The sequence below is a fragment of the Camelina sativa genome, chromosome 3, assembly GCF_000633955.1.
Source record: "Camelina sativa cultivar DH55 chromosome 3, Cs, whole genome shotgun sequence".
NCBI classification, from domain to species: domain Eukaryota; kingdom Viridiplantae; phylum Streptophyta; class Magnoliopsida; order Brassicales; family Brassicaceae; genus Camelina; species Camelina sativa.
In genome coordinates, this window is record NC_025687.1 from 27,008,324 (window position 1) to 27,019,595 (window position 11,272).

At 33.6% G+C, this 11,272-nt stretch overlaps 2 protein-coding genes and 3 non-coding genes across 5 annotated transcripts in view; 2 read left to right on the forward strand and 3 right to left on the reverse strand.

Annotated features, from left to right (window-relative positions):
• LOC104778277 (ubiquitin domain-containing protein 1) lies at positions 1,326-3,849 on the forward strand. The gene is made up of 4 exons (XM_010502685.2): positions 1,326-1,687; positions 2,205-2,327; positions 3,353-3,472; positions 3,552-3,849. Exons 1-4 carry the CDS (start codon positions 1,651-1,653, stop codon positions 3,614-3,616), a joined length of 345 nt encoding a protein of 114 aa, XP_010500987.1. The 5' UTR covers positions 1,326-1,650; the 3' UTR covers positions 3,617-3,849.
• Positions 2,486-2,557, reverse strand: TRNAC-GCA. Its single transcript has one exon. It is a non-coding gene; the product is annotated as a tRNA-Cys (tRNA).
• TRNAC-GCA lies at positions 2,663-2,734 on the reverse strand. The gene has a single exon. It is a non-coding gene; the product is annotated as a tRNA-Cys (tRNA).
• TRNAC-GCA lies at positions 3,050-3,121 on the reverse strand. The gene has a single exon. It is a non-coding gene; the product is annotated as a tRNA-Cys (tRNA).
• LOC104779347 (probable LRR receptor-like serine/threonine-protein kinase At1g53430) overlaps positions 5,806-11,272 on the forward strand; it is a 6,305-nt gene continuing 838 nt past the window's right edge. The window contains exons 1-23 of the mRNA XM_010503699.1: positions 5,806-6,015; positions 6,889-7,066; positions 7,166-7,237; positions 7,344-7,412; positions 7,514-7,585; positions 7,664-7,735; positions 7,820-7,891; positions 7,976-8,047; positions 8,114-8,185; positions 8,277-8,348; positions 8,434-8,508; positions 8,600-8,671; positions 8,755-8,820; positions 8,893-8,952; positions 9,047-9,085; positions 9,167-9,216; positions 9,302-9,672; positions 9,749-9,947; positions 10,047-10,193; positions 10,286-10,407; positions 10,485-10,695; positions 10,778-11,015; positions 11,096-11,267. Coding sequence (XP_010502001.1) covers positions 5,901-6,015; positions 6,889-7,066; positions 7,166-7,237; positions 7,344-7,412; positions 7,514-7,585; positions 7,664-7,735; positions 7,820-7,891; positions 7,976-8,047; positions 8,114-8,185; positions 8,277-8,348; positions 8,434-8,508; positions 8,600-8,671; positions 8,755-8,820; positions 8,893-8,952; positions 9,047-9,085; positions 9,167-9,216; positions 9,302-9,672; positions 9,749-9,947; positions 10,047-10,193; positions 10,286-10,407; positions 10,485-10,695; positions 10,778-11,015; positions 11,096-11,267 — 2,688 coding nt within the window. The 5' untranslated portion in view covers positions 5,806-5,900. The remainder of the gene's footprint in view (positions 6,016-6,888; positions 7,067-7,165; positions 7,238-7,343; positions 7,413-7,513; positions 7,586-7,663; positions 7,736-7,819; positions 7,892-7,975; positions 8,048-8,113; positions 8,186-8,276; positions 8,349-8,433; positions 8,509-8,599; positions 8,672-8,754; positions 8,821-8,892; positions 8,953-9,046; positions 9,086-9,166; positions 9,217-9,301; positions 9,673-9,748; positions 9,948-10,046; positions 10,194-10,285; positions 10,408-10,484; positions 10,696-10,777; positions 11,016-11,095; positions 11,268-11,272) is intronic.

The window sequence follows — 11,272 nt, forward strand, 5'->3', positions numbered from 1 at the left end:
AAAAGCAGATTTTAAGTGGTTTTTCTTATTTGTTCATAGAGAATCTAAAAACCAAGTTTTGTGGGTTTCTAAATAAAAAAAACTTAGGTGACATTTAAAAAAACAAAAATTAAACCCAAAACAATAACTAAAATCACTTAAAGAAAATTTCGGGATTGGTATTGGATTCTAATTTATGAAGATTTTTGAAGAGTTCAATAAAATCATTAAAAGTGAATAACTGAAAGATTGTTAAAGATTGTTTAAAGATTGATAGAGAGTTTTGTTGTTTAGTTTTCTAAAATCTTGTAAAGTTCTCCAAAAAATCTCTGTATTTTTGTGATATTTTTTATGACTTTATTTTGTAAAGAAAGTGTCTAAAATCATGAACCAATAACATAATAATTGAACTCATTAACAATCATATATTTTTTTGTTTTAATTGAATAACACAAAAATTTTAATGACTTTATAAAAGTCTGAATCTAATAACCCAAATTTGTTAAGATTTTAAATGATTTTTTTACAAATCAAACTAATAACACTAAACTTTAACAGGATTTAACAAAATCTTAATCGAATAACAACAGATTCTATATAACAATTAAAATATTTAAAAATATATTCAAATCTCGAACCAATAACCCCACTAAATCATTTTTCTACCATTCAAGATTATGCAAAAACTAAAATCTATACCAAAAGTCAAAAAAACTAAAAAACAAAATAAAAACCAAAAGTCAAAAAGGCAAAAACCAAAAACTAAAAACTAAAAGCCAATTAAAAACTACAAAGCATTCATGGCCTTAATCTCTTTAAAATAAACTCTTACTAAATAAATAGTAGGAAATAATAATATATAAAAAAATTCAAGCATGTGTTCCTTCTTAAAAAAAAGAAAATGTGATTCATTTCTCAAGATTATTTACCATACATAAATATCTTTCGGTTTAAATAATTAAAAATTGCAATCTTGTTTTGAAAAGAAAAAAAAAATCTCAGTGCAATAGCAATATTATTGTATACCATCATTATCTACGGGATTAATTAACAAATTCAACTATTCCTTCTTTAAATAACAACAAAAACAAATCTGGTAGCGACTTTTAAAAGTGAATGATTATTGCCTAATTCTTTTTCTCAACCTGATCAACTTAAATTAAGCCATGATCAATTATTAGTTAAAAGATAAAAGATTTAAAGTGCATAGATTCTTCAATCCAAAGAATAATTAGGATGACGTGGTGAAATCTGATTGGGTGATGTAACATTGGTTCGCATTGGATTTAGAAACATTTTTTGCCTTTAATTGAGAAAACAGCGAAGCCAAAAAAAAAAAAAAACCCAAAGAAAAAAAATCAAATCTTTAAATAAACGAAAAGATTTACACAAAATAATGTCACAATCATCAACACCGCCGATTCAACTCGGTCTTGATCTTCTTCTTCTTCTTCTTCTTCTTCTTCATTCTACCGACATCTGATTTGTGTGTCTCAAGATTCGAACAAAAGAAATATCTTTGCTTTCTCTTTTTTAAAGGGAAGGTGAAAAGTTTGCGACTTTGATTGGTTTCGATGAAGCTTCGACAAAACCCTTGTTCTGTCTGAATCCGTTTCTGCGAGAGAATTTGTGTTTTTTTTTTTTACTTGAAGGGTTGAAAGAAGCAGATTAATGGGTTGTGCTGGATCAACACAGTCGCAAGGAGATGGTGAGATCGAATCTTTCTTAGTTCTACGACTTTACTCTGTTCTATTTTATTCGATAAGGCGAAAAAAGGAATCATCTTTTTTTGTTTTGTTTTCGGAGTAGATGAGAAAAAACCCTAGATGTGTAATTAATATGTTTAGAGTGTTCTTTTGTTCCAACCTTGATGTAGATTTTGTTCATTGAAATTTTAGGGTTTAGGTTTTATCTGATCTGATGGGGTTTGATTCAGTTACAAATCTTTGATGTTTTAATTATTGATTCTAGTGAAGGATTTGTTTATGTTTTTAGATTTTTATATGTGTATGTTTTGTTTATGTGCATCTACATATCTACTAACTATGGTTGGCTTTTCTTTTATGGAAAGAAAATTAAGTGAATGATCTACACCGATAAAGCTAGTTGCTGCCAATGGACTTGCTTTTCAATCTTTATTGTCAATGCCTTATGATTGATGTTGCATATTAGATCTTTTAATATATGCATTGCATTCAGATGGATAACTTCTTGTTTCTTTACAGGGTCAGTGAAGAAAATTAGGAAGCCGAAACCATGGAAGCACACCCAACCGATCACCAAAGCTGAGCTTATGAAACTGAGAGAAGAGTTTTGGGACACTGCTCCTCATTATGGCGGTAGGAAAGGTAACTGTTACTTATTCCTTGAGCTTGCCTTGATTTTTATTTTTTGAGTTGTGTTTTCTTTTTTGCTTTATACCATTTGATTACACAATAAAGAATTGGAAGGTTTGTAGAAAAGGGATATTAGTGATTGGGAGGGAGGGGACAAAAGAGATATTCTAAGGGCCCTACCGGGTTCGAACCGGTGACCTATTGATCTGCAGTCAATTGCTCTACCACTGAGCTAAGGACCCTTTGGTTGTTTAGCAATGAGTTGTACAAGAAGGTTTATAGATTAGTCTTTCATCTGCAAAAAAGAGATATTGGTGACTGAAGGATAGAAAAAAGAGAGACTTTTAAGGGCCCTACCGGATTCGAACCGGTGACCTATTGATCTGCAGTCAATTGCTCTACCACTGAGCTAAGGACCCTTTGTTGTTTGTTAATGAGTTACACAGAGAGAAGATTATATAATAGGCATTGATCTGCAAGGTTTTGTGAAAAAGGGGTATTGGTGATTGGGAAAGAGAGAAAAAGAGAGGTTTAAGTCCTACTGGTTCGAACCGGTGAGCTATTGGTAGGTCAATTACTCAATTACTGAGCCAAGAAAGAAACCCTATGGTTGTTAGAGATGACTTACACATAGAGATGAATACGAAATAGTCATTGATTTACCATATGATTATTTAAAGGTCTGTGAAAAAGGAATTGTAGGGATTAGGAAGGATTAAAAGGTAAGAAATAAAAGGGCCTTACCGGATTCGAACCGGTGACCTATTGATCTGCAGTCAATTGCTCTACCACTGAGCTAAGGACCCTTTTTGCTGAACTTCATCAGCAGACTTGTGTGAAAAGATATTTTACTAGGTTGAGAATTTCAAGTGTTTACCATTGAACTTCAAGGCAATTATTGTGTCAGTGTAATGATATACCACAGTTAGGGGAAATCATAGAAACTTTGTGTCAAAACAATGATATACTTTTTTTTTTCTCTGTTTGCATCTAATCTTAGTATCAACATGGTGTATTTTTACACTTGGTAATGGCAGAGATATGGGATGCGCTTCGCGCTGCTGCTGAAGCTGACATATCTCTTGCACAAGCAATTGTAGACAGTGCAGGAGTCATTGTTCAGAACACGGATCTCACAGTCTGCTATGACGAGAGAGGTGAAAGTTCAAATCTTTTTTTCGCTTGCCTTTGTGATTGTTCTTCTTGGTCCTAACTAGTGCTGTTATTGCCCTCCAGGCGCTAAGTATGAGCTACCTAAGTATGTTCTAAGCGAGCCTACCAACTTTGTGGAAGAAAATTGATTTAAGATGAAGAAGATTTGAAAAGACAAAAAAAGGAAAAGAAGAACCAAATGTAAATCTTGTGTGTAAGTAGTTACATTAGGATTCTCTGCTTTTGTCTATTTTGACACTTATAAAAAATATTGATTCCCACATCTCTCTCTCTCTCTCTCTCTCTCTCTCTCTCTGACTTGTACCTAAAAACTCAGATTGTTTCTGGAAATCTAAAGACAGTTCTTTGAGTTTCATCTTAATATGTTATATACACAAACTTGCTAATGATCTGATGATGATTTACTTTTATCACTCATGCTCATACTCGTACTTATCTCTTGCCCTATCGTTCCATAATACTTATTCATTGTGTTCATGTTTTCAAGTCTCGTTGTTTCTCTATGGATTGAAGCATCCTCAAGTTTCTCCGTCTCCACCATCTTCTTACCTTCCAACATCTTCACCACTTCTGACATTGACGGTCTCTCACAGGATTCTGAGCTTGGACACATTATCGAAATTTGGATCATGGTCATTTCCTCTTCTCTGTTGTAATCTGATCCGAGTCTCGGATCCACCAGTTTCCAACAGATTATTCTGATCCCTCAATACCCTCCACCTAGGGAAAGAAGAACAAAAAAGTTTGAGACTTTTACTCAATGATTAACGTGAAATAATGTTATCAAAAGGAAAATTGGTTAATTAACGAGTCAATAAGAGAGAAAGTAGAATTGTCCATGGATCGTTCTATCTTATTACTCCTGCCATGAACTATCTCTAGAATTACAATACCATGTAACCGCTGCAAAAATATTGCAAAACAATTAATCTGTTGGTGACCAAAAAAAAAAAAAAAACAACTAATCTGTTGTGTGATATAAGCAAATCTTGCCTGACATAACTTACAATGCTCCAGCTATATATTCGAGTGCTAATGTGAGTGGTTGTCCTCTTCATCAAGTTTGTCAAGACCAAAGTCAGATTTTTTTCTATACATTTAGAATTTGCAATGTCACAAATTTATAAAGCGTCAAAATATCAACGTATAACAACACATAATTAACGACATTACTGTTTTGTCAAAAACGTAATGTAATTTATAAAAACTTTTAAGACAAAATATTTTCTATACCTTCTAAGGTCTAATAAACCATAAACAATCAAGATTTTGGGCTAAGTGCGTATAGCTGCTTATAGACAACATCACAGCCAATCCTTTTGGACTCCGGTGCTTTGAACTTGAAATTAAAAAGATCAATTATTTATTTATTTAAAAGCTATGTGTAAAAGTAAAACTAATAAAGCAGTCAAGAAAAACATATGTCCCTTAAGTTATCAAAAAAAAAAAACATGTCCATTGGCCATTTGTTTAACATTTCTACGTTTAAAGTAGAAAAATTAACCTTTTTGCATGGGGAGACAAGGTCTTGTTCTAGTTTTATAAAGTTTTAATAGTTTACAAAAAGCTACAGTGTGTGTTTTGACTACAATAATAATACTTTAATTTATTTAATTAATTATGATCGTCAGAAACAGCGGAAGCCGAACGTGGATCCTTCTGGGTAGGATAGGAACGTATGCAAAAATAAATATATGCACTTTTATATTATTTGGTAAATATGGTTTGTTTTTTCATATACATTAAATTAGTAATTTTAAAATTTATTGAAATTGATCTAAAAAATAAATACAACTTGATGCGCACATTAATTAAACTAAATACAACAATATATTTCAAATACAAATGTAGAATCTATAAGAAAAGTAAACTAAATATATCAAATATTTAAGATAATCGTAATATTTATTTCTTTAAGACCAAATGTAGAACAAAACCATATCACTATTTATTCATATACAAATGTAGAATGTGTAAGAAAAGTAAACTAAATTCATCAAATATTTAAGATAATAGTAATATATTTTAAAATACAAATGAAGATTAGAAAGCAGCTAGTTAAACCCCACACAAATTATTAATTTCCGGCGGCTACATAAGTACATACAGTATATCTTAAAAATACATTTATCAGGATTTTTTTCCTCATTTTTTTATTATATGAGTTATTTTTTTATAAGATAATAGTAATGTATTTTTTTTTTTGACAAAATACATTTATCAGGATTTTTTTTTCCTCATTTTTTTATGTATATATATATGAACACACTAAAAGCTTTTTCACAACTGTTTCTTTCTTCTTCCTCTTTCTCTCTCAACTCCTCTATATCTCTTTCTCGCTCTCTCTCTCAATCGTCTACTCTAGTCTCGTCTTGTCTGTTTGGTTTTTTTCCCCAGAACAAAATCGAGAAGATGGTTTTCATCTTCTCGACAGAGAAAGTTGTGTATGCTCTTCTTCTCATCTTCATTTGCTTATTGGAGAATTTTGGATCAAATGCTCAACCACTTTTGCCAGAAGATGAGGTGCGTCTCAATCTTTTGTGTAATCCACACACACATTTCTTATAAATTCCTTTGATTTCTTCGACTTTAGTTTCAATAATTCGATGCTTCTTGTTCTTGAGACCAAAAAAAAAAAAAAAAAACTAACTAGATTGTGAATTCAAGAATTCCACTTTACCAAAAAAAAAAAATTCAAGAATTCCACAAGAGATCGTGATTATCCATTATTAGCTTTTGGTATAAGGTTTAAAATTTCTAAAGTCAAATTTTCGTCATATTTGACAAATAAAACGCTGAAAAAACAATTTTTTTGCTAAGAATACTAATTGGATTTATTTCAATTTCGCTCAATATTTCATAATTGAATGGTGGGTCGTCATAGTTGCACGATGCAAAAGCTTAAAAACTAGGTACACATAGTTGACTAAAAGAACACACACTTTTTACGTTTTTTCATGTATACGCATGTTAAGTTCATGGTTTGTATCTCAAATTCATGACTTCATGTATGATAAAATGAAACCGATCGGATCATGATTACCATTTTATTATAAGACCTTCTTCTAGTACGTCAATTTGTAAATGAGTGATTTTTTTTTTTTTTTTTGGTAGAATGTAAAAGAGTGATTTATCATTTTATTGTATGAATTCTTTTTTTCTTTTTCTGTCTAATATATGATCATTTGTCCCATCCGGATAATATATGTATAATTTTTCTCAAAAATGTGTTGTAAACGAATAAATCTCTTTCAATATGTGCAAGTTGGGTCAATTACAGAGACGTTCAGATTGAGATTTATTATAGTAGTTGTTTAATCTCTCATTCTTAATTTATTAATTGGACTTTCCTGATTTATATCAAAAGTATGACTTTAAATGTTTGACCAATTTTGCACAGTTCAAACATTGCGGACGATCTTTACAAAGCTACAAAACCAAACAGTGAACATCGAGAGGACTTCTTGTTCCGACGGAAAATGGAACTTTGTTGGCAGCTCATTGGAAAACCCACCGACCAGTAACATCACCTGCGACTGTACTTTCAATGCCAGCTCAGTTTGTCATGTCACAAACATGTAAGTATATGTCTATTTGTCACCTCAGTAACTTTCCAAGTAAGAAACAGAGTTATGGTTCTAAAACAAAAACTTTCTCTTCTTGATTTTCATCAACAGACAGCTCAAAAGTTTAAGCTTGCCTGGAATTTTCCCGTCTGAGTTCGGAAACCTCACGAGTCTTCAACAGATGTAAGCACATTTTTTTCTCAATGTTCCTTCATTCTTCGCAAAATGTCTGAAACTTGGAGCTCAAGCAATCTTCGGTTTATGTTTTGCCTTTCGTTTTTTCTTACAGAGATCTTACTCGGAACTTTCTCAATGGAACGATACCTGCGACATTGTCTCAAATTCCGCTTAAAATCTTGTAACCATTCTCTGCAACACATATATATTTTTACTTTTTTTTTTTTCTTGTGATAATAATAGTGAAGTTGTCCTGATTCTTCCGTTTCTGTTTACTAAAAGGTCTGTAATCGGAAACCGTCTCTCTGGACCATTCCCTCATCAACTCGGAGAGATTACTACGCTTACTGAAGTGTAATGTAACATATCTTATCTTGTTTTCGTCAAACTAGAATTGACTTATATTCTAATATGTAAAAAACGAATTTGCAGGGTTTTGGAAGCTAATTTATTTACAGGACCACTTCCTTCAAACCTAGGGAACTTAAGAAGCTTGAAAAGATTGTAAGATCTTTTATTATATACTTTTTTTTTCCCTTCATTGTTATTTCAGTTTTACTTAGTGATTTGGTGTATTTATAAATACAGGCTACTCTCTTCAAACAACTTCACTGGTCCGATCCCTGAGTCCTTAAGCAATCTTAAGAACTTGACTGATTTGTAAGTAGAGATACATGAGATTTCTTGCAGTCGGATTGATGGAAACTTTGGACTGATTCTAAAAGCTTCATTTGTTTCTTGCAGTCGGATTGATGGAAACTCTCTATCTGGCAAGATACCTGATTTTATCGGAAACTGGACTCTGCTCGATAGGCTGTGAGTAACCGTCATTTCTCTGATTAAACTGTAAAATTTGTAGTGACTAAACTGTTAATTCTACAGAGACCTTCAAGGCACATCAATGGAAGGTCCAATTCCAGCTTCAATATCAAACTTGAAGAACTTGACTGAATTGTAAGTAACCAAAGAGTTTAATAATTACCTTATACTTTTGCATGCTTGTCATCAAAACTTTTGAGCTTAATAAAGCTCTCTCTCTTATCAGGAGGATAACCGATTTGCGTGGACCGGCCTCTTCTTTTCCAGACCTGAAAAATATGACGAACATAGAACGATTGTAAGTGTTGATCGAAGTTTGATTCAACTCAATTTATAAACTCTGTTTCATCAAACAGTGTTTAACATTCTACCAACTTCATCAGGGTACTAAGAAATTGTTTGATAAGGGGACCTATACCAGATTACATTGGCACCTCCATGAGTGTGATGAAGGAACTGTAAGTCAAAAATCTATTTCTAATTTCACAGCTAAAAGGCTAATAATGTGATCCAAGGCCCACATTAAAGTTTGTACATGTGTGTGTGCAGAGATTTAAGCTCAAACATGCTAACCGGTGTAATTCCAGACACATTTCGGAATCTTGAGAAATTTAACTATATGTAAGTTTCAAATTATCAACATATAATGATGATATAAAATCTTTACTTTCAAAAACTGAATGTTAACTACTTTGCTGCTTTAGGTATCTGAATAATAACTCATTGACTGGTCCAGTTCCTCAGTTCCTCATCAACAGTAAAGAAAGCCTGTAAGCAAACTAAATAACTTACCTCGACTTTGATGATTATCTCGGGTCATTAATTTCTTGATCTGTTGTCAGTGATTTATCTGACAACAATTTCACTCAGCCACCTACTGTAAGCTGTAATCAGCTTGATGTGTAAGCACTGTTTTTGTTTCATATCCGTGATTTTTCAACTTTAACTTTGTCTATATGTTTTTTCTAATCAGCACTATTGGTTAACATTTTTCAGGAACTTGATCTCCAGCTACCCGTCAGTAACCGATAACTCGTGAGTCTCCTTTTTCTCCCTCTTTTCCGAAACCCGAAAACCAAAGATACTTACAAAATAGAAACAACTTTACTTGTGTAGTACTCAATGGTGCTTGAGAGAAGATCTTCCATGTCCAGGAGATGCAGATCGTGAGTTTGCATCTCAAAGATTCAATCTTACCTAGAAAGAAACCCCTAGCTAACCAGTTACATTTTTGTTTCCGGGTTCTCGCAGAGTCTTCCCTGTTCATCAATTGTGGAGGAAGCAGACTCAAGACTGACAAAGACACGTATACAGATGACTTGAACAGTAGAGGCCTATCAACTTTTTCTTCCGTCTCTGAAAGTTGGGGATACAGCAGTTCTGGAGTTTGGCTAGGCAAGGACGATGCGTCCTACTTAGCAACTGACAGATTTAAATTGATCAATGATACAACTCCAGAGTATTACAAAACAGCCCGTCTTTCTCCACAGTCACTCAAGTACTATGGACTATGCATGAGAAAAGGAAGTTACAAAGTGCAGCTCCATTTTGCAGAGATTATGTTCTCCAATGACCAGACTTTTAGTAGCTTAGGGGGGCGAATATTTGACATTTATGTCCAAGTGAGTTTAGCAAAACAAAGAAGAAAGTTTCAGTTTCTTGGATTAGAATTCAAAATGGGATGATTCTCTTGTGCAGGGGAATTTGTTGGAGAGGGACTTCAACATAGCAGAGAGAGCAGGTGGAGTTGGTAAACCCTTCATACGAAAAATTAATGAAGTTCAAGTGAATGGAAGTACGTTGGAGATTAATTTGCAATGGACAGGAAAAGGCACAAACGGAATACCAACACGAAGTGTTTACGGGCCTCTCATATCTGCCATAACGATTACACCAAGTGAGTTTCCTATCCAAATATTTCTCAACTGTTTGAAATTATGTTAGAGTGAGTAAGTGGGTGATTGTTCTCTCTATACTATATTGCCTGCTGTTGTAGATTTCAAGGTTGATAATGGAAAAGAATTGTCCAATGGAGCAGTTGCAGGCATTGTAATTGCAGCGTGTGCGGTTTTCGGGTTGCTGGTACTTCTAATCCTCTGGCTTACAGGTTACTTAGGTGGAAAAAAAGAAGTGGATGAAAATGGTAAGAAAGAAAACATCATTTTCAAGAAATGCTCTTTCTCATTTTCAAGATCTGATTGTTTCTTTCAAATCTTACTTTTTTTGTTTTATCAGAAGAGCTTAGGGGACTTGATTTGCAGACAGGATCATTCACATTGAAACAAATCAAACGTGCTACTAATAACTTTGATCCAGAAAACAAGATTGGTGAAGGAGGATTTGGACCAGTTTATAAGGTGATCATGATTGCTTTGGTTTTACACATCTTCACAAGTTCTTTACGTTTGGTGTTATAATGTGTTTTGGTTATTAGGGTGTTCTCGCTGATGGAATGACCATCGCGGTGAAGCAGCTTTCATCAAAATCTAAGCAAGGAAACAGAGAATTTGTGACTGAGATTGGGATGATCTCTGCATTGCAACACCCAAATCTTGTGAAACTTTATGGTTGTTGCATCGAAGGGAAAGAGCTTTTGCTTGTATATGAGTACTTAGAGAACAACAGTCTCGCTCGCGCACTCTTTGGTTGGTTTTTTTGTCCATCTGAGAAAGATAGTTTTATGTTCTTGATCTTTAAGCTAAAGTCTCCTGTGGGTTATCTTAACAGGCACAGAAAAACAGAGACTTCACTTGGATTGGTCAACAAGGAACAAGATATGCTTAGGGATTGCGAAAGGATTGTCTTATCTACACGAGGAATCAAGGCTGAAGATTGTTCATAGAGACATAAAAGCGACAAATGTGCTTCTTGATCTGTCTCTAAATGCTAAGATATCTGACTTTGGTCTAGCTAAACTCGACGAAGAAGAGAATACACATATCAGCACAAGGATTGCAGGAACAATGTGAGTGTTCATTACTTATCTTTTCTAAATTTCATAGCGAGCGCTTAACACTTACAAGAATTTATATTTCATCCATGCAGAGGTTACATGGCTCCAGAGTATGCAATGAGAGGTTACTTAACAGACAAGGCAGATGTTTACAGCTTCGGTGTTGTCTGCTTAGAGATTGTGAGTGGAAAGAGCAACACAAATTACAGACCAAAAGAAGAGTTCGTTTACCTTCTTGATTGGGCATATGTCTTGCAAGAACAAGGGAG

Coding starts and splice junctions, on each gene's coding strand:
- LOC104778277 (XM_010502685.2), top strand. CDS start 1,651: ATGGGTTGTGCTGGATCAACACAGTCGCAAGGAGATG. Junction 1,688..2,204: donor AACACAGTCGCAAGGAGATG/GTGAGATCGAAT, acceptor GTTTCTTTACAG/GGTCAGTGAAGAAAATTAGG. Junction 3,473..3,551: donor AGTCTGCTATGACGAGAGAG/GTGAAAGTTCAA, acceptor ATTGCCCTCCAG/GCGCTAAGTATGAGCTACCT.